This window comes from Diadema antillarum, unplaced genomic scaffold, assembly GCF_040938485.1.
Source record: "Diadema antillarum isolate AM-2024a unplaced genomic scaffold, OU_Dant_1.0 seq00002397_RagTag, whole genome shotgun sequence".
Classification (NCBI taxonomy): Eukaryota; Metazoa; Echinodermata; class Echinoidea; order Diadematoida; family Diadematidae; genus Diadema; species Diadema antillarum.
In genome coordinates this window covers 1-27,898 of record NW_027273008.1, presented here as the reverse complement: position 1 = coordinate 27,898, position 27,898 = coordinate 1, and the positions used below count along the sequence as shown (strand labels likewise).

General features: G+C 39.8%; 1 protein-coding gene across 1 annotated transcript; it reads right to left on the bottom strand.

The window, feature by feature from the left end:
* Positions 1-26,480, bottom strand: LOC139714715 (uncharacterized; the record flags this gene model as incomplete). Its single annotated transcript, XM_071626389.1, has 27 exons — positions 1-5; positions 505-656; positions 1,628-1,778; positions 3,173-3,271; positions 4,072-4,157; positions 4,942-5,057; positions 5,965-6,024; positions 6,478-6,671; positions 7,750-7,867; positions 9,303-9,512; positions 10,635-10,795; positions 12,525-12,735; positions 13,618-13,687; positions 14,423-14,510; positions 15,876-16,085; positions 17,344-17,609; positions 18,080-18,198; positions 19,113-19,300; positions 19,935-20,010; positions 20,855-20,893; positions 21,667-21,834; positions 22,749-22,827; positions 23,345-23,377; positions 24,408-24,449; positions 25,020-25,061; positions 25,413-25,475; positions 26,296-26,480. Coding segments are annotated over 27 exons (3,231 nt in total), but the record flags the coding sequence as incomplete, so codon positions are not given.
* Between the last annotated feature and the right edge of the window lie 1,418 nt (positions 26,481-27,898).

The window sequence follows — 27,898 nt, the reverse complement described above, 5'->3', positions numbered from 1 at the left end:
TCACGCTAGAATCAGAGCACGCAAAAGTTAACACGGGCATGATACTTTTCTTTGCACATCACCAAAAATATATATAAAAATATGTTAATAAATACATACTAAACAAAGATACAGAAACATACAAAGTTCTGAGAATAAAACAAGCCAATCCATGCCCAGATAGAAATCATATCTTACGTATTAACATAATGACCTTTGAAATTACAAAATAAAATGGTAGCAAAGGCTTGAGCAACCTCCTTCTGGAGGAAAAAGAGAAAAAGGAGGCCTAGATGATTTACACTGAATATCAATCAACTTCAGTGAACTACAATAAAAATTTGAGTATAGCCTGAATTTTTACTATCACCTCCTCATCATTATCCATTCCACTTTGGCTTTGAGTCACATGCATATTATCAAACAGAGTATTGCTGCCCTTACAGAGAACTTCACACAATCACTTCTTCAGGGGATAAGAGGGAGGAAGCAATTCATTTCCAATAAGATTTTTTTGTAGAGTACCTTCTGAGGTGGTGGATGCAGGAGGTTCTGTTCGCCCCTCTGTCCCAGCTACGTCCCCTCCGCTGGGGCCTGGTTTGTCCTCTGCTGCCCCTCCACTCTCGGCCTGCCCTCCAGTTGAAGACGCCGGCCCAGAACCGACTGATGGCTCAGAGCTGGAAAGGCACGACATTCAGACGATTAACTTGAAAGACAGACTGGCATTTTTTATGTCAAAATATGAGTTGACCAGCATTCTATGATTATCAAAATATGGCTGTTCAAACTTTAGCTTCAACCAAGATTCTTGCATCAATAGATCCTAATGAAAAGGTTTTTAAGAAATGGAGCAGTCCGTTTCTTGAAAAAGAAAACCAAAATCACACTTGTCAAAAGTACACTGTTAATGTGCTAAACATATTTTGTGAGTGCATTACAGTCAACTTCGCCCAAGTCTATCTTGCACAAGTCAAAAAATTGGCTTATGCCGAAGAAAGGCTGTATCAGACAATATCAATCGTTCCGAAATTCTATTGTGAAAGCGGAATTTAAGTTAAACGAAACCATTCTTGCATCAATTTGGATTAGATTTAGGCGGGGTTGACTGTAATTTCATGACTCGGGCTTGAAGACTATTTCATGAATGGTTTTACTCACAATCTACAACCACAGTCATTCAGTAAGAAAAGTTTTATCACTTTCCAGGGGAAAAAATAGTGATTTCTAAACAAGGAGATGATAAACAGTGCATTAATGTTGCGGGAGATGATATTTGAATGGATTTTGTGAATGTCAATCAACTCGCAAAATTCACAAATATGAAACTGTCATAAGACACTACGTGTATGCAGTTTACTATGCCATACTTTATCATCAATGCACACTCTTAACTTTTCATGAGGAACAATAATGCGAAACTACATTAATCACATGAAATATTCAGTTTCTCAAATGACAACCAATTCAAAGGATACAATCAGACATCAGCACTTTGTAACTTTCTTCGATATTCATTTCCCCTTGTTTCCTAATGTCATTTCCATAACAACATTTACAGCATAACTGTAAAACTATCAGCAAATGGAACACACACCTCTCTGCTATTTTTCATTAGAATATGAATTGTTGCGCTCTGTTTAGTCTTTACCTGGCTGCTTGACTCTTCGCTTGGGCTGGGTCTGTGTCTGGCTCATCGCCACCACTAGGGGGCGGTGTGATGCTCGGCTGCGTTGCTGGCACGGACTGGGACGTCTCCACCAGGCCCTCTGAGGGACTGGTGGCAGCTGCAAGAAGCGTCACTGCATGAAAGTGTGTGGAAAAATAAAAGAAACTACAGCATTAAGTGATGTGATTGGCTGAGACATCCCAGTGCTCTTCTCTGATTGGACAAAAGGGTGCACCTGTGAGTAAAAGCTGTTGTTTGTTTGGTTGTTTGTTTGTTTGTTTCTGCCATTTGGGGAGGATTTTGAGGTCAACAGTTTCATCACATCAATTCTGGGAATTTACTGGCCTGGGTTTCTGAGGCTGCGTTTATCATCTTTCCCCTGTTTGAAACAGCTTTCAAAAGCCGTTTCCAAAGCCCTTTAGAAACGGCTTTCAAAATAGTTGCGTTTATCAACTCATTGCGAACACGAAAACTGGCCTTGTCACTTCGCAGCTGCATAGCGCAATTTGACCAGAGGAGAAGAGGTCATATACTGTAACTGCAGTACAGAGCCGTTTCAAAACAGCTTTGTGTTGCTTTAAAGGGCTTCTAGAAATAGGTTTCTGGAAACCTGTTTCAGAAACCTGTTTCTGAAAGCACAAACTTGTGGCTTTCAAAAAGGCTTTCTGAACCCCATAATCAAAACAGCTTTGCATTTATCATCTCGTAAAAATTCCCTGAAAGCCGTTTGGAAAAACTGTTTCTGCCAAGAAAAAGAGTTGATTAACGCACCCTAAAATACTTGCAAGTTTAACTGAAGAAGCTAGTCATGACTGTTATGTTTTCAGAGAATGTTCTGATACACCTGCAACTTCAGTTTGTCCGCAAAAACGCTGCCAGGATAGAATGATTACAATCACAAGAACCCTACAGGAGACAAAAACTGACATGCAATGAGTCACATTTTGATTCTGCACTTTAACCATAAATGTGTAACTGAAAGACCAATAATGAATTCAACACAATCCATATGGCATCACCCCACTTCATGAGTTGCCTTTGTCTCACATAGACAGTATTTATCAGGGGCCTTGGAATGTTTTTGTTGTCGTTATTTGTTTTTGTGCTTGTGTGTGTCTTTTTTCTTTTTTTTTGAAGGGGGGGAGGGGGTAGTGGCTACGGCTGGTGGGGGTTAAAGGTTCAATGGTACTCCCCCCCCCCCCCCCCCCCATCCCTTCGATGGATCAAATGTCACACACCATATGGAAAGTCATGGGTTTTGTTGTGATATCAAAATGATTTTACATTCTGTTGTTTCCAGAGTCATTTCCAAGCATAGAGTACATCAAGCATCCAATGGATCTTGCTCTTTCTGATCAATAAATATGACCACCAGAATCTCATTTATGGTGTAAAAGCTCCATTTCTACATTGGTGAGCTATCATTTTTATTCTTCTCTTCATCATAGCACCCAATCCCAGTTTAGCTTTCAGAATGAGCTGCATAAAGGAGCATTTCTCCAAGGTCAAAATCCCCAACCCTCATACCTGGAGCAGAGGTCTGAAGAGGCGTGGTGGGGACACTCCTACCACTCGCCTCGTCCTCTCCCACCATCAGGTTGATGCGGGTGTCATCCATCCCCAGATCTGCCATAGTAAGAGGAGATGCAATGTTAGTAACAAAGTTACAACACGATTAAAACAATTGGGCATAACTACAGCATTTGTCTTTTCTTCATGTTGAGGCCATGGTATGAAATCTGAATATTCTGACTCTGACCTTTCTGTACAGGTGGACAAGGGAAGGATGGAATTGAGTCTGCTATCTAGCAAATTCATTCTTCGCATCTTGGCAGCAGCCATCAATATTCATTTTGGACAAGATTGGAAAGATTAGACGCATGTTGACCTTTGAATACCATGACACCATGCACAGGGAAGACTGTAGTATACAATTACAAATTGATAATCTTTCTTCTTCTTATTGGACAATTTCTTTCAATGATCTTGATATAGATTTGTATTGTACTGTTTTACCTTTTTTTTTTCCAGTTACAGCTTTCCCTTTTGGTCACACTCTTCAATTTGGTTACGTGGTCAAAGGGAAATGTGGATCATTGTAAAGCATGCCATGGGTCTGCTTCTTCAAGTTTAGCACTTGAATACTCTTGGAACTGCATATTAATGTGTGTACACAATGGACAGAACTTGGAAGGAAGGGATTCCTAATATGCTCTACAAAGCTCCTCATTTCTCTTTGACCACTGAAGCAAATCGAATGGGGTTTTCTGTAAGATGTGGGTAATAAGTTATAGTTTCATACCCTGAAAGTGCATTTAGATGGATTCACTATTCTTATAAGTTATCATTGCGGAGGGTCCCGTTGTAATTTTGTTTTTTTGGACATACGGTATATGAGGAAAGAGCTGCATCACAGCATATCTCACCTCCTTGGGTGGCCAGCTGTGCCAGACCCTGAGCAGGAGACCTGCTGTCACCTTCAAACTGGAAGCGTGATGGCAGAAGCGGGGAGCTGTTGGGTGTGGGGAAAAACAAAATAAAACATGATGGTCAATGCTCAGCTGATGAAAGAGGAATATTCTTATCTCAAGGTAGTGAGATCTTGAAGTAAAACTTCTCAAAAGCACCCAAAACTTGTGTTACCTTGCACTCATCTCATTAAAGTCCTGCTGTCTATTGTAGCTTACATAGAATATTCTTGAAATTATTGTGTTTATAGTAAGTAATGTAGAAACTAAAAGCAAGAGTGAAGTGGTCGACACGGCACTTCAGGAGCTGACTATGCTATTATTTTTTTTTCCTGCACAGTTATCATCATCACTATAGTAGTAATAAAATACCACACAACAAAGCACTATTACCTACCGGTACTTACAATACTAATTATGAGATCGGAATTATGATGGCAGTGATGATGATGAAAATGACAATGATAATAACAACAGCAAAAACAACAACAACAACAATAATAATAATAATAATAACAACAATAACTGTCAACAACAGTATATTGACAACATGTCATTATATTATCATCACTGTTCACTGACTTTGCCATTTCTCATTTCCACACATGTTAATTTCCTAATGTAGTTATCATATTTTCCCCTCCTTGCCATCATCCACGAGTGGCTGTGGCAGCGCCATGATGACTATTGTAGCTCGACTATTGTAGCCCGGCCACAATGAAAAGAAGAGACGAAAACACACAAACACAATGACAAACGCTAGTATTGCCATTCCATCCTTGCATCCATCCATCCATCCATCCATCCATCCATCCACCACAAACTCACTTGATGGCTTCGGCGAATCCATCCGTGCCTCGGTGGGGCACAAAGAGCGTCGGGGTGCTCGGCACCTGACCATCGTCATTACCGTCTTCAAAGGGGATTCCCCCTCCAGATGAGACCTACAGAGGAAGGGAGAATTCACAAAGATGGCAAAGCATGAAATGAAACACTGCCCAGTATAGAAAGCTGGCAGATAGTCAGTGTATATGATTGAAACATCAAATCATATTTAAGATACCTGTCGGATCAATGACCACGGCTACTACTCGATTCATTTGTAGGCTAATGATCATTACTCCCTCTATGATTTATTTTATCTCTATTTATTTTAAGAGGTTGAGGAATGCCACAAATAGTAGGGAAATATTTTCACCCAATTCTATCGATTACTGATTCATTCAGTACAATTGTGATGTTTGTGCATGAGTGTATGTGTGCTTGTGTGTTTGTACTGTTAATGGCAAAGCATGAAATCAAACACTGGCAGGTCTAAAAAGCTGGCAGAGAGTCAGTGTATATGATTAAAACATCACATTATATTCGAAATAATTACATATTATTTCTGAGGAAAATAAATGCATGCCCACAGACTCAACTCTCCAACTTCCAGTGATGTTGTTTACCAAAATAACAATGAACTATAAAGACAAAGCAAAGTTCTGTTAAGGAAAAATTTGCAGTCATGAACATTTCTTCTGAACTGCCTACCCTTTTATCATGCCTTATCCTATACCTGGTAGTGTGTCACTACCCAGATCTGATCCTCACCTGAACTCCCCGTCTCTGACAAATCCCAGTGAATTTAACCCATTAGACATTTTCACTACAGTTCACATCCTCTGCTGTTGAATATTTGGTTTTAAATGGAATGTTATTTCATTCCTATATCTACCTTGTATTCTCAATGAATTTATATCTCACACCACTAGCCCAAAGAAATTTAGGGAAGTACTTCCAAACGGGTTAATGTATGAGGTATATATATCAAGTAAATTATCATAATCTGTACTTCAGAAAGAAACTCACCAGTGAAAAAGGAGGGAGCCTCCCGTGTGAGCCCAGCCTTTCTGCTCTCATACTGTGACGCTGCAGAAGAGGACAAAAATATAAGTCAATGTACACAGTAACTGTTATGGTCATCAAATAGATGTTTTAAACAGCAGGATTTTACATGTATCTTCAGGCATTTTTTTTTTTCCATTTTTATGTTGGGGCAATGATACAGTGAAGTAAACGAAACATATCCAGTACATGCAAACTTTGTGAGAATTATGAAAATCATGATTATGCACGCATTTAACTTCAATAGGTGTATAATTGTCCAGTAACTTATAGAATTTACATAACCTAGTATTTACCATAGTCTTTAATTATTACTGAAACATGAGCAATCACACTGACATACTACTCACAAAATCACACATGTTGTGATGGATTTTTATTATTCCTTTAAAAGTAATGAATATCTACAAGTGCACATCAGAACACGGAGCCCAGCCAAGCAAAAGTTGGGGGGGGGGGGGGGGTCAAAAAACTCACCGGTAGGAGGGCAGGGTGCATGTTGGGCTCCTGAGCACTGCTGGCTGGGGTGGGGTCTGGAGGCACCACCCTGAGCTGAGGAGGAGGCACCCTGAGGGTCTGCTGGGCCTCCATGGGTTGAGGGGCATCGCTGGGCTGCTCCGAGGGCTCTGCTTCCATCTGGGAAGCACTCTCTCCGCCCTGATCATCGTCATCTGTTGGATGATATTGAGAAGAATGGTGACCACGATAATGGGAATAATAGCAGTAACAACATCAGCATCAACAATAGTGGAGGTAGTGGTGGTGGTAGTGACAATGATAAAGAAAATTAAGACTACAATGGCAACAGCAATGAACACACAAGAACATAATGATTGATCTACTATTTTAACATTATCTTTATTATTATCATAATCACATCTACTACTACTACTGCTACTACTACTACTACCAATACCACCACCAACACCACCACCTCCACTACTACTACTACTACCACTACTTTAATTATTGATTCTATTTTCATCATCAACATTTGATATGATTTGATTTGATTTGATTTATTCATTCTCCATATGGCATCATTTACAATTTTTTTTCAACACAATCAAACGTAATGATATACAAATATGAAACTCATTATAACTAGTTTCAACAATTTCAACAATTTTGATTACAAATACATTTAAGACAAAATTACAATACGTGTGTTATGAATTACCATACAGAACGGTCACCAATAATAAGCTATAAGCTTGACCCTTTGGCAACCAATGATCATCACTATTAGCCATAATTTCACAATCATTATCACCACTGCTGAAAGATATCTCCACTTCCAACATCCTTGGAGATCCCTCGATGAAGGAGTGGTGTAGCACATTTACCACTTCCAACTTGCTGTAACGCTTAAAGTCTGATGTGGCGAGACTTTTGTCTTTGCTATTAATGAGACACATCTGATGCGCCGAGACTACAAACAGTGGAAGCAACCACTGCCTGTATCCGCTTGTCTAGCTTTAGTAGATAAATAAGAAAACAACAAATACAATACCATGTAACTGCCACCCGATTCATAATCGATAATAAGAATACAATGACTAAAGCAAGACGAGTAGATATAGGCAGTGGATGCTTCACGCGCATCCACTGTTCTTGTTCTCGCCGCATCAGACGTGCCACTTAGCAAAGACGATAGTCTCGCCGCATCAGATGTTTTGCATAACAGCAAAGACAATAGCTGCATTCTCCGCCTTAGATTACAGGCTAGCGGTCTATCTAAAGACTCACCAATAATCTCCACCACATCATCTTCCATGTTTTCCCCGGCATCTTCCCCTGTCTCCTCCATCTCCTCCTCGTCCTCCTCTTCATCGTCGTCCATCTCTTCCTCTCCTTCGTCATCATCCTGTTGAGAGCAAACATCAGGTATGGGTCAAACATGGCATTCGAGGAGTACGAATCTGATCCCCTTTTTTTCAATAATCAAGATTTGGCTATAGTATAAAAACAATTAGTGGTTTACAGTTGAGGGATGATTACAAAATGAGAGGAAAGTAACCTCAACTGAGACCCATGGAGATCATCTCTGCTAAAACAAGAAGATCAAGCATACAGCTGGATAATAAAAAAAAACAAGGAAAAGTAGAAATTACGCGGTGCGTAATATATGTCCCCGCCGGAAGTAGCATTTAGTAGCAAAATGTACAATATAGGTAAAAAGATGAAGGTCAAAGGTCAAAATTCTATGTAGAAGTTTTGAAGCCCTCACCTAGTGCCATCACATAAAGCAAACGGAATCGAAATCGGGTTAGAAATGGCGAAGGAGTAGCATTTTGTAGCCAATGTACAATATAGGTTAAAAAATCAAGGTCAAAGGTCAAAGAAGTCAAAGGTCAAAATTCTGTGTAGAAGTTTTGAAGCCCTCACCTAGTGCCATCACTTAAAGCAAACGGAATTGAAATCAGGTTACAAATGGCAAAGGAGTAGCATTTTGTAGCAAAATGTACAATATAGGTCAAAAATCAAGGTCAAAGGTCAAAGAAGTCAAAGGTCAAAATTCTGTGTAGAAGTTTTGAAGCCCTCACCTAGTGCCATCACATAAAGCAAACGAAATCAAAATCGGGTCAGAAATGGCGAAGGAGTAGCATTTTGTAGGCAATGTACAATATAGGTCAAAAATCAAGGTCAAAGGTCAAAGAAGTCAAAGGTCAAAATTCTGTGTAGAAGTTTTGAAGCCCTCACCTAGTGCCATCACTTAAAGCAAACGGAATTGAAATCGGGTCACAAATGGCGAAGGAGTAGCATTTTGTAGCAAAATGTACAATATAGGTCAAAAATCAAGGTCAAAGGTCAAAGAAGTCAAAGGTCAAAATTCTGTGTAGAAGTTTTGAAGCCCTTACCTAGTGCCATCATATAAAGCAAACGGAATCAAAATCGGGTTAGAAATGGCGAAGGAGTAGCATTTTGAAGCAAAATGTACAATATAGGTCAAAGGTCAAGGTCAAAGGTCACAATTGAAATTCTGTATAGAAGTTTCAAAGCTCCCATGTAGTGCTATCATATAAAGCAAACAGAATCAAAATCGGGTTAGAAATGGCGAAGGAGTAGCACTTTGAACATTTTGATCACACACGGACGCACACACGGACGGACACACGGACGGACGCACGGACGCACGGACGGACACACACACATACGGAGCCCGTTTCATAGTCCCCTGCTCGAACTCGTTCGGCGGGGACAAAAAAATTACACTGAGTCCCACATGTACAAAATTTTGTAAGCAATTGTAAAACGGGACCTAGGATGCGAACTACGACATTGTGGGGTTCTATAATCACCTCGTTGTATTCCACATCGACGTCATTGCCCTGTCCATCCTCGAAGGCATCGTCGTCTTCTTCATCCTCCTCTCCGATGTCGCCCTCAAAGTCTTCCTCATCCTCCTCCTCGTCGTCATCTTCCTTTTCGACGTCTGCATCCTCATTGTCTTCATTCTCCTCCTCCCCCTGTCCAGCAGTTTGGTCACCTGCATCTAGCCCTCCGGTATCCTGTCCACATGAAAGAGAGAGAGAGAGAGAGAGAGAGAGAGAGAGAAAAAAAAAAACCTTCTGCATGTAAACACAAATACCATAAAGTGCAAAGTTCATGTTCATCAGCCCAAACAAAAGAACAACAATTTGCAATTATACAGTGCATAATAATCTGTAAGACTCTCTATGTAATGATAAGGTTCTTAAAGGCTCTCTATGCTGAAATGCTACAATGACATTAAATTGGCTACTCTTATACACAATACGGGGCACCTGAATGGGGTCAGTAAGAGTCAAATTATAGCGAGCTCAGCCTTGGTAGCTACATAGTTCTTCAAACGAATTTCGTAGCAAAACAAGCACACTACCATGTTGGAAAAAGGTAAATTTGACAAAAATACATGCACTTTTGAAACAAAAAGATAATGAATATTGATAGAACAAACTTTAAGCTTTCGATCAACATCATTTTTCTGAGCAGCATAACACAAAGAAACATGAATTTAGATCACAAATGCAGACACTCTTGTCTCCATATCAATTGACACCATGGAAACCTGGTACACCAGGTGGTATACCAAGTTCCCGTACAGAACAGTTTAATGGGCAAGATCACAGTGAAGAAATTTAATTGTAATGATGAATGAACAGGTAACCATCCTTAGCATGACAAAATGGTCAGTACAGGAGAATGAAACCCAAATACATAATCATGTAAACTGAGGGAATGCAGAAATAATTCTAGAAACACATCAGTGACAGTTTGGGGAGAATCGGATAATCCGAACTTCTGAATTCTTAAAATTTTGGTGCTACCATCACTGAATGAGAAGAATACAACATTCTGTGACATCATGTATGGAAAATTAAATAGAGGGGATAAAATTGACATCTTTACACTTTTCTGGAACAAGGACAGAGCACTTGACTATAAACAAGTGGGGGAATGTGTTCATTTCATTAAAAAAAAGGGTTTTGTAGAATTCTCTGTATATTTTGTTCATTCACTCAATCCACATGTACGTCAGGCTTTTATTCCCCTTCAAAAAGCTGACCACCTGTACGCTAAACGTCAATCCCTTTCTCTCTTCATCTCTCTCCCTCTCTCTCTCTCTCCGGCTCTGTCTGTCTTAGTCTTACATCATCACTATCGACGACGATGACGACATCTTCCCCTTTGCTCTCCCCCGTCTCCTCATCCTGCCTCTCCTGGGAAGGCGCGGCCTGTTGCTCGGTGGGCGGTACCTCCAGGATTCTTGTCTCCGCCCCGCTGGGCTGCGGCTGGACACTGGCCTGCTGGTCTGTGGGAGAGCATGGCATGTAGACTGGTACGGTCAGCAAGCACCGCACATACTGCAGGGTGGGTATAACTACTCCCATGTGATGCTTGATGGGGGGGGGGGGGGGCTATAAGTTTTACATTGTTTGCCCAATTGTACATTTACTGGTAAATGACTCATTGACTTATGGAACTACATGATGCAATTGCGTTTTGACTTGTCTTGATTTATGATACCCTCAGTGTCACTTATGTGGTCAAATGAATATCTAAATATGTGCCATATATTTTATAACTTTTCTATTTTTTTTCTACAGATTTCTTTGGACATGCCCACAAAAGACCTTTCAAACCAAGATTCTGTCAATGACATCACATGTCAATTATTGCTAATGTACCACATATGACTAACAAAAGACATTGGAATGCACCTTCCTCTAGACGAGTACAATTTGCATGTTTCCTTGTTCCTAATATGATTGACAAAAACAAAAACAAAAACAAACTAGATATATCGCTACGGCGACTGATATGCCTCCGCCATAATGCATGGTTCTCCTAATAGGTCTATAGTACAATGTCTTGACAATGTGTGATGACAGTTTCACACAATTGGCAAAATATTAAAATGACAGGTTTGACACAAATGTGCTGAATGTTCACTTTCCTAGAACTAGGTTCAATTGGATGAATGATTAAAATGTCAGAGTGCAGGTATTTGGGGAACTGATGATTTTTACTTGACTTTTGACCCTTTTATAAGTTTATGCATTGAGTAATTTTCAAGGTATTGAGAAAAGGTATAATTTTAGTATCAAATGGTAAAATAGCATTATCTAAACCAGGCCTTTGACCTTTGACCTCACAGTTCCAAAGAGAATCACTGTTAGGTTGAACATGCATAAATATGTAAGTTTCATGATGATACCTTGAGTTACTTTTGAGATATGGAGGAAAACGTGCAAGTCAGCACTTTCACTTGACCTTTGACCTTTTGACCTTTGACCTTTTGGCAAGAAACTTCCCACAGAACATATATTGGGTAATACATGCCATACATCAAGTTTAAAAAAAAACAACCTTCAGGCATATTGCATTTTAAGGAAAGTAGTGATATCTTGACCTTTGACCCCCATGACCTTTGACCCATGACCCCCAACTTCCCTAGATAATCACTGCCCATCGGTACAAGCATATACTAAGTTCCATGAAGATACCTTGAACCATTTGCGAGATATGGAGAAAAACATGAAATTTCATTTTTTTTTTCACAAAATAACCTGTGACCTTTGACCTCTGACCCTGTGACCCTAAAATCCACGCAAAGTATTATCCCCCAAGGATATACCCTCATACCAAGTTTGATGTAAAACCACCACACGGTTCTTGAGATATCGACAAAAACAACACGGGACGGACGGACGTACGGACGGACGTACGGACGGACGGACGGACGGACGGACGACCCGAAAACATAATGCCTCCGGCCACTTCGTTGCGGAGGCATAAAAACCTGATGGTATGGAAGATATGCCCAGTCCAGGGAAAGGGAAAGGCGTTTGGTGGAAAATAGTCACCTTTATTGCAATAAACAAACATAGTGTGATAAAATTTTGAACAAACAGTATTTTCCATAGAGCCTGCAGTATTTTTGCCCCCCCCCCAAAAAAAAAAGGTGAAAAATACTGCAAAAAAGTAACAGATAGTGTCCTTGGTAATGACTGCCCTGCCCTCCCTGTGACAAGACTCACCAACAGCTGGATCCGTCTGCGGTGCCTCCCAAGCAGGGGCAATCTCTGATGGTGTCTCTGCTGGAGGAGCCTCAGCCTGTGCTTCCCCTTGCCCTGCATCCGTCTGACCCTCTGCTGGCTGGGCGGGGGCCGCAGCGTCTGTCGTCTCCGTCTGCTCCGGTTTTTCATCCTTCTCGTCTTCTTTCTCCTCCGGCTCATCCCGGCTCACCTGCTGTTTTGTCGGAGAGAGCAAGACAAATGTTCATTTGGGCCATAATGTGACTAAAAGGGTGTATCTCAGTAAAATATGGCCGTTATACATTTTTCCATTTAGGCGGTTTTAGCATTAAAAGATTTCATTTATCAAACTCTCAGATGTGCTATTGTTTTTGTATCCCGTACAATGGAAGCTATTTGGAGTCATTTTTACGATCTGGGGGCAAATTTGATGGCAAAAGGGTGCATCATTAGATCCATCCTTTTGACATTGATTCATTTTCACACTGAATAAACTATCTGCACCTGGTTGGGATGCTAATCATATAGTTACGCCAGTCACGCTAACGATGTATGTGTACAGGCACATAGCTTACCTTGACAAGCCTTTCATCAGCATTAGTAAAGTAATTCATCCCCAACAGAAAGTTAGCAAGGACACTCAGGTGTAGCAAAGTGCTTCAGTTCAACAAGAAAGGACATGGTAACACAATACGGATTATGAGGATATAGGGATGAGATAATTTGTATTTTTTGACAATTAAGTCTCCAGACATCTGTGCCAACAGGAGAAGAAAGCACAGTTAGGGTTAATCACTGGTACAAGGCTTAGAATGCTGTGTGTAACCGTACCGTCCCCTCCAGTAAATGGCAAAACACTCTGTCCCTCGGATAGGACATAAATGGAGGTCCCGTGTGTGAGAGAGTCACAACTCACGTACATACAAGATCTGGCTTCATTTATTTGTCGCAAAGAACAGTGTGTTTAACCCGGTGAAGTGGTCCCGCCTTACATCCAACTCGACCCCATGGGAGACCAGCTATTGCAGCTGAATATGGGCTATCCAGCCATTTTTTCAGATGGAAATGAAACAAACAAACAAACAAACAAACTTACTGGCTGAGGAGCAACTCTCTGTCTCTTCTCATTGGGTGGCTGCCCCTCTCTGTCTGATGTTGTTGTGTCGCTGTGGGGAACAAGGAGGAGCAAAGCCTTTTTTTATCATTGTCTGCTGCAATGTAATATATCGTGGTCATGAAATGATTTGCTTATAAGCTGGTTTGGGTCGAATCATACAAAGTTTTTTCATTTACCCTCTTCAAGACAAGAAAGTAGAAATTTCACTGACTTTGTCTACACCAAGGGCACCTCTTGTACTGAGTCTAGAAATCAAATAAACCAACTAAAGGAAAAAAAAATCACAAGTCTATGTGTTGAATGTCATTTGACCCAATACCACCATATAGTGCTGAATAATTTTTGAATGAATTCTCTGTAAGAATCTCTGTATCTATGACACGATTGCACTTTTATTGCAAATTCTCACAAGTGGGACTCCATATATCTTGATGATTGTGAGAAATTGATAAAAAGTGGGTTCTCATTACACAGGAAAGCAGATAACATGAGAGAATGCTGATTAAAATCATTGCACTATCGGAGCACCATAATAAAATATAGATTGTAACCGCCAGCTAGAGTTTGAGGAGTACAAGCTGTCTTTCATTCTCGTAACCGCTACATGTAAACTGTTTTGTGCTGGCAGAGTTTATTTGGTCAGAACACAGCTGGGTTTGACACAAACAGCAATGCAATGATCAAAGTAGAGAGAGTGATGACACTCAGCTGGTATTCAACAATTGGTAACACCGGCATTGTGAATACATGGAAGACTGGAGAGATTTCTTAAAAGTTCTCTGACCTGTCTGAGGGTTCATCTCGGGGTCGCTTTGGGGCAGCACTTCCTGGAGAGGACGATGACCCGCCTGTCTGACCACTGGACGGTGCACCTGTCAAGAGATTTGCATTTTGGGGAAATACATTGAAAGTTGCCAACTATGTGCATGTCAATGTTATCAATTTTCTCCTGTGGCAGCAAGTGGAATAAAATCTTGTTTTAATCTGTTGAGTTCAATGCCTTAATAAAGAGTGTGAGAAAATTCAATCAATGACTGAATAAAATATTGACACCATAATCCAACGTTCTCTAACATATATACATATTTTTAAGCTTGTATGAAGACATGGTGAATGTGAATGACCATCTGCTAGATATTTTCTCCGAGGCTTCACAGGTTTTAAGTTTTTTTTCTCTCTTTTTTTCTTCTCTCTCTCTCTCTCTTTTCAAATCACACAGCTTGAATGATTCAGTTTAGAGTCCTGTAGCATAAAATACTTAATGTCATAATGGTTCCATGATATTTGCTTCTGCGACAATTGCTCCCATGAAATATCTGCAGGCAAACATAAATTCTACTCACAAACATAACCCGAACCCTAATCCTAATCCTCACATCAAACTAAACCCAAAACCATCTCAAAACCATAACCATAACCCAAAGTCCTTGGGGAAAATAAGACCGGAGCAAATGTTGGAGGAGCAAATGTCATGTCACCCTCATAACATCTACCACACAGCATTAGCCACGCAACCTTCAGATCTACTGGGTATCTTTCTTCCTAAAAACCTCATATTACAACATTTTCATGACTTCTATCACCAGCATTATAGTCCCTCAACCCTCCTCTCCCTCCCCCCCCCCCCACTTCCCTTGACCTCTGAGGTGGTATTCTGAAATCCGTAAAATTTCCTCTAAGTCAGGATTTTTTTCCTACATGGTATTCTCAAAATCTTCCTAAGTTTCTTCCTAAGTGTCTTCCTAACTCTTTGCCTAAACTCAGAAAGAAACTTAGTAAGATATGCAAATGAGTATGAGGTATGCAAATTTATGACTTAGGAAGAAGTTGGTATTTTAGAATGCACTTATGAAAGAATTTTAGGACGATTCCCATTTAGGAAAGCCCCGACCCTTTCCTAAGTACGTTACTAAGATACATGAATAGCGAGTTGCAAAACATTGTAATAGGTGCTTGTCATTCACTGTGCCCAACATGTACTTTGATGTGCAAAATGGGCATGAGGGGACATGCAGCGCAGACGTGTATTTAACCCTACGTCATAATAATATGTGACTGTCAGTGGTTGATTCCTTATGATATGGCATTCCCAGGAAGAAATTTCAGAATACCAATTCTGACTTTCCTCGGAACTTCCTAAGTTTCTGACTTAGGAAGAAACTTAGGAAGAAACTTAGGAAGATTTTCAGAATACCACCCCTACCATCTCCAAATCAGACATGGCTCCAACTCCTTACCTGTGTCATCTTCCCTGTGGCTGTCTTGCCCGGACACGTCCTGCTGCTCCGTGGTCCGCCTCTCAGCCACCGCCATGGGCAGGGTCTGCTGAGTGGGCGGAGTCTGCTGGGTGGGCGGGGTCTGCTGTGTGGGTTGGACTGCCTGGATGGGCGTGGCTTGGACAATAGGAGCCACCAGTGTGTCCTGCTGGAAAGGCTGGTCATTGGCATCTGTACAGGAATAGGAACCAAAGAAAATGTTTACTGTACATGGGAAGAGTGAGATACTCTGTGGAGAATCAACCAAGCAAAAACAAACAAAGAAACAAAGAAACAAACAAACCAGCTTAGTAGCAGTGGTGAGGCATATCGTTACAGTGGAAATAAATGTCTGGTTAGACAGAAAAAGCAATGTCATCATCATCCTCATCATCATCATCATCATCATCATTATCATCATTATTATTATCTTTTGCATTAATGACTAATGAGCACCTTGGGAATGAGTATGGGCACATCCATGCATCACTTTTGGTCTTTTTATCTCTTATGAACTCTTAACCTGAAGATCACTGCAGGATCAACTTATTTTACTTTTAAGGGAGAAAAAAATAATGAAAAAGTTCAATTACCACAACATGATGCACCCCTTACTGTGAGAAGAAACAAAATGTCTCTGTGGTGACAAGACCTCATATGTCAATCTCATTCATGACTTTGAGATACAAGGCTTGGTCAACTCAGGGCTGTAAAGCATCATAAAAATACAGAAAGAGCAAATCTACAAAGACAGCAACATGTGCAAATTCATTGTTAACTTGAGTCAAACCTGCCCTAGCAGCCACCTGCCGTATGCGATCACTGAAAAATTACCCCCCCCCCCCCCCCCCCGAGAGAAAAGCCCCATTAAAGACCCAGTGTATAGCAGCCACAAATTTTGTCTCCTGCAATAAATTTTAACCCGTCTACAGCGGCCACCAGGAGCGGCAACAGACCCACAAGAAGCCCCTGCTGCAGCTGAGCCAATGATTCATTGAGCATGTTTTTCTGCTTTATAGCCGTGCCAGTCATTCATGGCTAACGTTCAGTGATCATCACCGCTGCATTCATCACTCATTCAGTCATAATAATGCACTAGTGCAAAGCTTTCTTCACGATTATACACATGCTACCGTGCAACAACTTGATCAATACCGGCATTGTTCAATGCATGACAAACACACGTGTGCATACATAATTATACACATACATGTACATGTAAATACCTATAGATGTATACAACGATGACACATGTACATGTATGCAATGCACACAAAGGTGAGATAACCTGACTTTAGCGGCCACCTGTCTATAATGGCCACTCTTTTCACCTCCCTTGGGTGGCCGCAATAGACAGGTTTGATTGTATTTTGAAATAGATTAAAAAGAATACATACTCTCTTTTTTTTTTTTTTTTTTTTGCATACTAATGACATTGAAGCAAACTTGCCTTCTTGTTCCTGAACCTGGTCTGGAACGGCGACCTCGATTGTCTGCGGCATGACTGTTGCCATGGGCGTCACCGTAGTGGTGTGCGACGCCATGGTCGTGGTGGGCAGGACTCCCGTTGGTTGCCGGGTGACCGCTATGGGGCGGATGCTGGCCGTGACTTTGGCAGTGCTCTGGGACTGGGTGCCCTTGGACTGGCCCACTGACGAGGCTGGCGACGCCATTGGACGAATGTTTGCAGTGGGCGGAGCCTCCTCCCTAGAAGTACTGCAAGGAAATCAAGCAAGTACATAGAACTTCTCGCTGTACAAAGGTAACATTAAACACAATCACATAAGAATGTCGTACTACACAGACTGTCGACACAGGATAATCATGACCTTTTCCCTACACCACAAAAAAAGAAAGAAACAAATAAATTGCTCAATATGCAATATATCTGGAAAACCCAAAATATTCACATCTCTTTAACCACTACATGCTAAAGGGCATTTTTTTTTTTCATGTCAATTTTTCTTTTTCAAAACTGTTCAAATGTTTGCACATCATCTGAAAGAGCATCTCACAGCTCTATCTTATGGTTTTAATCAAGTGACTATGATGCCAGCTTTTTTTTTTTTTTTTTGGGGGGGGGGGGGGGTTCATTACCCCTTGGCTCAAACACAAACACTAAGCCTGACGTCCCCTCCTTAGTTTCTCATCACCAGTCAACGAGTTCTGCATTTCCACTCGCTCACCTCTGTCTGTCTGAAGTACCCGATGTTCCCGGCTGATTCAGTAAGGCCTGCTCTGATTGGTCAATCAGTGGCTGTATCTCTCGCACCGGTTCCTGCCTCTGCTCGATCAATGCACGCTCCTGTAATGAGCATCAATTAATCATGAGACACTTGACCTACTTTGTTTAGAAAACTAAAGATTTTAAGATGAATTCGTTCTCGAAAAATAATGAGAAGTTAGGAAAAGAGATGATTTACTGTACAATTTTTATCTCAGAAAGAGGAGAGGGGAAGGAAGAATCCCCAGCCCATGAATAGTACTCTATTCGTCAGGACACTGAACTGAAATGAAACTTGACAATGATATGTAACACATGATCCTCTACAAAATTCTCTCATTCTCTTTGTGCCTGTCTTGTCTTGTCTTGTCTACACTACCTGACATCAGATGCTGGTGGCAGTTCACAAAAATTTCATGCCGCAAAAAAGGCCGTCGGCTTCAAATTACGAAAATTTCATGCCATAAATATTTCTTGCTTTATACAGTACATTAAGTAAAAGACAAATCAAGTGGAACGGTTTGACACATTGTCTAGTATATTTTCATTTTTCTCTTATTATGGAACTACATACCCTATTAACTGAAAAATAAAATTCATATCAGAGAGATGTTATCAGTATGCAAAAGAAAAACTAGAGTACATTTTCTTGTCTTTGAGGACTGTACAAGGTAATACGAAGTAAAAACAATCTAGGTCGTGAGGAGTAATGGAAGGGTGCAGATTGCTTGTAGAGATTCACAAGGATAGAGTTTATGAAAAGCAAAGCAGAAATAGGATGACAGGACAGAGCAATTATCTCCCCCCCCCCCCCCTCAGCTAAATGGTTAGAGTAAAAATTAGGTTTAGGGTTAGGTTTACAGGTAGAGTTTGGGTAAGGGTTAGGGTTGGGTTTAGGTTGAGAATTTAGGATTATAGTTAGGGTCAGGGGAAGGGTCTGGGGTAATTGCCCAAGGGGTAATTGCCCATGACCTGAAAGTAGGGCCGGGTCTTACCAGAGTCTGTCTGGTCTCTTCCAGCTGCCGCTGCAGTTCCTGGTTCTGACCCTCCAGCTCGGCCCTCTGGCTGGCCGAGGCCCTTTCCTGCTGGTTCATCAGCCCCTCCAGGGCCGACATCTCGCCCCTCATCTCGTCCATCTGGCTCTTCAGGCGGTTATTCTCCGCCGTCAGCTTGTCCTTGTCGCCTAGCAACGGGATACGAAACATCAGCTGAAAATTTGCATGCTTGAAACTTAATGATGCGGTATGTGGTACCCCACAATATCACCTAAAATAAGTTGGTCTTTTGTTGCATATATTTTTTTTCCCCTTGCTCTGTACCCAAGGTTATGAAAAACTTTGTAATAAGCAAAGATTTAGTGCTCAATGCAAGATTTTGTTGTTTCAGTGATCTTTCTAATGCAACAATAAATGAATGCTATTATTACACCAACTAAATCTTGTGATTCAAACATTTTCTTTTCTCTCTCTCTCTGATTACGGTACCAAAAATTATCATCATCATTACTGTAATTACACTAAACTTGTCATAACAGGGATGTGTTGGCATTGGGATCATTACTGCAGACTGCTAAAAATTTGGCCGCTATGATAGCAGTGTGTAATATCTTAAAAGCATGTGATGGTACTGCAAAACGCCTTACTCCAGGGTATGATGATACCCCAAGTTATGGCGTTTTGCTTTGTATACTCTCTCAAATTTACATTCAAACCCTGACAAATGCAAATCGGAGTGACAAAAAATTCTAATATTTTGCATGTCTCAAGTATATTCTACAAATATAGCAAAGTTCCACATAACACTCGGGTGAGACTTACTTGACAGATTTGTGATCTTCTGTCTTGCGCTCTGTATCAACTTCTTTGACTTCTCCTCCTTCTCAGCCAGCTGGGACTGCAAAGACAAGTGGAAATGGGTTGACTCTCATTTGAAACGCAGCTAAATAAGACTGTTCGGAGTTCCAGCTTGCGCATGAGCAGAAAAAGGCCACAACAGGCATGTTCTCTTTCTAGGCTTTTCTTCTGCCAAGCAACAGTCCCTGCAAGGACTACATACACATGGTGTTAACTGCAAACCCCTCTCCCTCATTTACTTCACCACACAAACCTTGCAATAACACATAACAGGCATGTTGGTTTTTTTAAATTCACTCAGATAGCCATCTGTGATATAATGATCATTCATCTAATCCTTGATATTAACTGCTGTTTGCTGGTATATACATCCATCTGACAGCAAGCATGTTATTTGGCAAAATTAATAGAAAAATGTATTCAATGCCAAACAATGAAATTGATTCTTCCCCAAGTGTTGATTGACGGACCATCCTGGTCATCTTGTCTGCACTAGTTTCTTCTTTGTTTGAACATGGATCCCATAAATTGTCACGACTGACAGGCTAATGTATGAAGTCACTTTTGAAAAGAGCAAAGCGGCTAACCAACTGAGAACAAAGAATGGTCATTTATACAAATGTGCACAATGGCTAAATCCAAATTTGGGGATTATTTATCATGGTGGAGTCGATGGAATGGTCATCGCTGCACAACTTTCAGTGCTTCTAATATTTCTATCATCACATCTCGATTAATGGTGAAAGCTCAGCGTGAATGGGGAATGCTCGTGGATTTCACATGAAATGACAACTATATATGACATACAGTATACTATTCATGATGGATACTGAACCAATAATTGTGGTTCTGCACAAGCAACTGCTACAACAGGGCAAACTTACCTTTGCAGTTTCTTCGGCAGATTTCAACTGTGTCGTTTGCTGAAAGCAAGCAAAACAAAACAAAAAATATGACACAAATGCATGGTTTTCAAATCTCAAGATTCTCTACTATGGTGTTATTCCTACCACTGAGGTAGAAGAAGAGTTTATAGAAAGTAAAATTAATGTAACATACCTTTGCTCCTTACATACTGGCACAGCTTTGCTACAGTGTGGTATTAATAGGCACAAATACAAAGAGCTGGTCATGAATATCAACAACTTGGTATCACACAGAAAATAGAGTCTGCTTTGATTTATATCTCTACCACCTGCATCAGGGTCCTGTTTTATCAATAGATAAAATCGATTTTATATCTCCTTACTACACAGGCTGCCATAGACTTACAGTTGAAGTCAACTATATAATCAATTCTAACTCTTCATAAAACAGGGTCCAGATCTCGTAATAGAAATTGAAAATGATAGATGGGGAGATACTATATATGAATAACATTCCATAAGGTAACATTTTGAAGATTGAGACTTGAAAAGAGACAGTGCAAGTGTTCAAATCCATGATTTAGAAGCAAAAATAAGGAAATCTGTGTGATACCTTATCATTGTGACATCACTGCAGAAAACAATACAAAGACAATTTTAAAAAGAATTCCATAAAATTTCATTTTCTTGTACAAAAAGTACACACTACCTCAACTTGTTACTGACATATGTAAAGGGAAATAGTATTTCCCACGTTTTCTGAGTAGGGCAAGTCAAGTGCTCTTTCACTATACTACAAAAATATTCGAGGGCTTTCCCTTTAAGCTCACCTCTGTCAGTCTGGTGACCTCCTCTTCAAGAGACTTGACCTTTGCTTCCATTTCTGGGTCGGGCTGGGCCGCTGCTGTCTTCTGATTGGCTGCCTCTGCCTGCAGCTTGTCCAGTTGACCTTTGACCTCCTCGTACTGCGACTTGTAGCGCCTGCCAATCTTTTTGACCTGTGATTACAAAGCAATGGGAAAACATGGTGATACAGCTGACTCTGGTGTGATTTGTATGTTCAATGTCATTCACAACATGGCACATACTGTAAAAATGGAATTTTTCACATATTTTGTGCAACATGAAGATAGTGCAAAATAAACATGTGCACATTTTTGGCTGGTTACATGTTATATTATGTTATGTGTTTCATTTTCCAATAGGTACAAAATGTATATTGTTCGGGTAAAAGTGCTAAAAATCCACATTAACAGTACATGTAAAATATGCCTTAAAGGATATCATGTGATGAATATGTAGAGCCCTACCCCTGAAAATGATTTCTGCCAAGTTTGGTGCATACCCCAGAGAAAATGAAAATGAAAATTTAGACTACTGGGCCCCACCCTAGCCCAATAAGGGCCACACCTGTAGTGTTGTCAGCATCAGACAGCTGATGCCAACAGAGAAGAGGGCGGGACTGCATTGGCTCACCTTAATCCTACATCTTAATCAATCTAACCTTAAAGGCATTATTTACCATTTACAGATGAAACAAAAACCCAGCTTTAGTGCTTAAAAATAGTTCTAAAATGTAAATATGGGATAGAAACAACTAATGCAAGAATGATGATCAGTATAATCAATGTTAAGTATTGTTAAATAGACAAAATGTGAACAATAGTTTTATCAAAATTGCTTCTTGAATAAACCAGAAAAACAGTGATATCTCCTTATACTTATGCCAGGTGTTTCGGCAAAATTTCTATATGCAGGATGTTTTGTGATATAACTGACCTATACATATGCATCAAATACGATAACTCGAACATTTTTTGAATCAATGCTTCCAATGGTTAACAGAACCCTTGATCTTACGGGTGCATGAAAAACAACTGTTGATGTATAACTAATAAGATGCCAAACTCACCTGGTTGATTGTTTTGTCTCTGTTCATGATGTCATCTTGTTTTGATGAGAGACCAGCCTTCAGGTGTGCAATTTCAGCCCTAAACAAGAAATAATGAAGCGCAATTAATCTATTGGTCTTTCTTTTAGCATCCTTTGTTCGTACATCATTTGAAACATTCATAAATTAAACCAGTGGCAGGATTCACACACCCTATCATGATAGGCAGCTTGTATCTACAAATATAATCATAATTCCATTGTACTGATTCTTCTGACTAGACAAATATTTGCATTCACAAATCATTAATATAAGGCTATACTGATGACAACAGAACCATGTGAAATGCTGTACCTCTTGAACTGGAATGTAACCTTTTCATCAAAAAATTTCCAGCAAAAAACAATAGCCTTTTCATAAATAATATGTATCAACAATCATCACAAACAATGACGATGCCGCCAACAGTGTCTTGGTTCTGCTATGTACGTGAGACAAGAAATCATGTTTTGAATCCAGGTCATGCAATGTCAACTGATCAACAGACAATGATCCCATGAATTATCGTGAATGGAGCATTAAATACAAAAAGAAAGAAGATTTCTGGCAACACTCACTTCAGCTTGTTTTCTTCAACGGTCCTTTCAGTCCTTTCGATGCAAAGGAGCAAAATAAGATGTAAATAAATAAATAAATTTCATGTCACTAGTATATGGGACAATTCTTTTTATTTGCATAAAGCTGTGTCATACAAAAAACAACTGAAATGTGTAAACATGTACAGATGTAATATTTCTACTCTAAAGAGCAGGGTAATTAAAGTACAATTCCAATCTAAACCATATCCAAGTTGACATTAATCACAAAGACAAAAATCAGACGAACAGAATCATAGAGGAATCATGATAACACGATCTTGAAGAACAAAAGTCATGGAATTCTAAAATTTCACATTTTCGCAAAATAGTGATTATTTCTTGCTGCAAGTACAATATGCAAATTGGAAGAAGAGGCCATGATGTCATCACCTGACGATGAAGTCTCCAACAAGTAAACAAACATTTTTTTTTTTACTAAATTTCCTATTTCACATGTAATCAAGAAAATCAAGTCTCATCTTTTGTGTAAAATTACATCAGTGCTCTTGTAATTACCTAGCTATGGTGTTTTCAGGGGCACGGCATATAGTTCCTGAATTAGCAACTAAAGCAAGGATGTGATTTGAAAAAGTATAATTATAATATTTTTGTGTGTGTGGGAGAGCTGTGAGGTCAAGATCATTACGTTTTCTCATTTCTAATGTGCGTGGTTTTGAACAAAATCACTTTGCTGTGAAAACAATTGAAGCTTTGAAATTTCTAGCATTCTTTTTTCCAGTTTTCTGCTATTTCATTCTAGCAAAGTCAACTTGAACAGCATGTTTTATTTCCGGTTAATTCTCAGCAATTGTGTCTGTTAACAGCAAATAAAGAAACAAACCAACAACTTGGTGGCAAAGGAAGAGAGTTAAGTGATTATTTGCATCCACAACATTATCATAGCTTTATCGAGCATACTAACACTCTTCTCCATTCCCGAAGTACCTATGACTGCCGAATGCTTAAAAATGAAATATGAACCAATTTGCAAATAAAGTTTTTCTCTTATCAGCAGAATGAACTGGAAAGGCAAAGCACTTACTGGGATGCTGAAATCTGCATGTTGAGTTTTGAAATCTCAGTTCTGTGAGTGGACAGAAATAAACAAATACGATTTGAAAAAGAAAACAAAATGGTTCGACTTTGGGTCATGTCATAGGTGAAAATAACTTTTGCATGTTACAGATAAAAACCATCAAACAGATATTGCCTCTAGCACCTTTCAGCAGCAGAGACATAGAAACCATCACCAGGTAACCCTTTAAGACACAGAGAAACCAATATGCTGGAAATCTTTCACGATGTTTGATCGAGTGATTTCAAAAAGATTTCCTCTATTCAGTTTGAGTATCAACAGAGAAAGAAATATATTTATCAAATTGTTAAAAACTGCTAAATACAACAACTGATATCTTCCAGCACTGAAATTACATAATCATACACGGCACATGACACTACCATGACATGTAAATAAATTGTAAAGTTTTACAGTAAATTAAAAGTAAAGTAAATGATTTTGGGAAAAAAATACTAAACCTACAAAAGGAGTACCATACTCCCTATAACACAAAAACGAGAAGATAACCATAAAAATGTAGTGTAGTGTAGTGTAGTGTATAGCTAAAGAAAATGTCAAGGAAAAATAAATACATACTTTGAGTTGCCAAGCTGGGCATTCAGTCTTGCAACATCAGCCCTGTAAGAGAGTAAAAATGAGAACAAAGTGAAGTATAGCAGCGTTTCTACGATGTTCTTTGTCCTTATGTCTGTTGAAAATATTGGGCAAAGAGAGAGAGAAAAAAAAAACAATTAGACTGAATTAGACTGAAAAAGAAATTACAAGTGGATCTAATTCACCTTATGTTCTCTACTAGAGGAAATTATTTAAGAATGCTAATTAAGAACCAAACTCAAGTTTTGTTTTAATGGTCTCTTTGTGCATGGTATTCAGTAAAAGGCATTTCTTACCGCACATTAAAAGAGGATATTAAAGCAATGACATGCATTGCAAGACACACACACACATGAAATGCATCAATTCCCTTACTTGTATCTGAAGATTTCTTCCTTCTTCTCTGCTAATGTCTTCTTGTTCTGGTCACGCAGAGCTCTGAGTAATAAAATTGGAGATATAAAAAACTCATGTAAGAACAGATAGGCAAGACTCCTGAAGGTTCTACAAAAGAATGTAATCATGAATAGCAAATCTGTCAGTGCATTGCAGCTTGTAAGATTTCAAAGGCATATGACTCCTGCACTTATGGATATATCAGGAGCATAATAATAGTCTGTCACTCTTTAACCCTTTTGTAAGCAAAGGCAAGATTATCGATGAGCAAAAGTATTGTGGTTGTGAGATGTATGTCATAAAGGGTAGCTGTGAAATGGCTTATTGTACTTGCCAGGAAAAAACAATGTGGAATTTTAAATGACTCTACAGGCCATGGCTAAGCCATGAGGAGTCAAATAATCCACTTATTTTCATGCTAAGATGCTCTACTAATGCACTCTACACATCGGTAAATGCAGACATGTATCTTCATCACACAGTGAACACCCCCATATGACATACTCAGTGTAAAGTGTCACAACATCACAACATAAAGTGGTGACGTTCTTAAGTTCCGGCTTGGATGGTAAAAAAAAAAAAACACTCCATGTGTGGGAAGCATAACATAAGCTGCAGTGACAAGACCGTATCTCAAATTTTGGTGGAAATCACTACCAGGGAATAACAGTCAGATAATCAGTTAAGTGATGTCCTGTCCAAATCCTTGCTGTCTTTCCCCAAACATGAAGCCATCACAGCATGTCAAATGAAAGGTAATCCCATTTGATATAGTGCTCTGGCTGCAATGTTTTTCGCCCTCCTGAAGACATGACATTTTTGAGATATGGCGTTTTGTCACCCCAACAGCGATATGACTTACAGCAGCTTCTTGTACTCCTCTGGGTCAGCCCCATGGCTCTTCTCAATGAGCTGATTGGTTCGCTGCTTCCATCGCGTCACCTCCACGGTCAGGGCCGTCTTCTCCGCCAACAGTGCATCCCGATGGGCGGCAACACTGCGATTCTGCTCCTGGAGGGGCACAATGTCGCCCTCTAGCTGTGTGACCTGGACGGGGAAGGGCAGAGTAGAACAACACAGCATAGAGTATTTGAAAATACACAATGTCAATAACTTTCAAGATTATACAGACACACCACTACTGATTAGTTGATTTGCCATTAATAACTCAAACAAGGAGTAATCTAAACTTCAGTTTTATTGACACTATAACTTTGGGTTATGAAACCTTAATTCTGCCATCATTAGTTTATATGTCCTATGACTGAACACTTCTTCTCACACTACTTACACTTAACCCTAACTTACCTGGGCTTTTTAGCAAGCTTGAATTCCTGGGGGGGGGGGGGGCATTATGGCCCCCCCTTCAGATCTCGGCTGTTGATCGCGCGATCGCCGCAAAATTTTGCATTTACATAAAGCTGGATGTAATCTACAAGACTGTTCAGATAAATTTTCAAAAAATAGAATTTGTCATACACATCTTTAGAAGCATAATTATACTAAAATAAATTGATTTCAGCCATTAAAATTAAGAATATGAATCTTTATATGAATTAATTGAAAAAACACAATTTGTATTGACTTTGTACACAAAATCACGTTTTTGAGCAATTTTGGGGTTGACGAAAATTTTTTGAAGGGGCGTGGCTTCGAAACAGTATGCCCGGGCGCGACAAATTTGGTCTCAAAAGTTGCGCGAGACTTGAAAGTAAAAGTCAGCGAGCGGCGCGGTCAAAAAATTTTGTGTGGCGGAATGGTCGTGGAATTCGTCGAGGGGGGGGGGCATTATGAGCCCCGGCCCCCCCCCCCCCCCCCCCCCCCCCCCCCCCCCCCCCCCCAGGTAAGTTAGGGTTAAGCAACTAAATGCTAACACCGTTAGGTGCCATCAGTTTTCATTTTATATATTACATTTACAAACACAAATACACCTGTAGAAGAAAAACTGACCAGAAATGAATATAATTTATTAGTGGAAAAATGAGTAAAGAAAATGGGATTCCATCAATATCCCAATGGAATCCAATTTTCTTTGCTCATTTTCCACTAATTTATATTATTTTCTAACATTAAGGGTGTATCTTTAATAGACACATTCTTTTGCCATAATGGCACTAATGCAGGACCTGCCAGATTTGTTGGCAGAAGGGTGTATCTAAATATAACAGTCTCTAATAGTCTCTAATCCCAGGAATGAACAGTGGGAGAAAAAAAGAAGAAGAAATGTTAAAGAATGACCGTGGATGTTCAAAGAAACCATATGATAAATTCTATCATCCATCATCTACTGTAAGATCATTTTCACAAGAGTGAAACTTTTGCAAATTTGCGCGGAGCCAAGATTCAGGAAATTAAAATGCACACAAAAGTTTTGTCTACACAATGCACTGAATGCCACACAGGGAATGAATAATCTTATGCTACCAACACAGAACATCATAACATACATTTCTCCCACTTGCCCA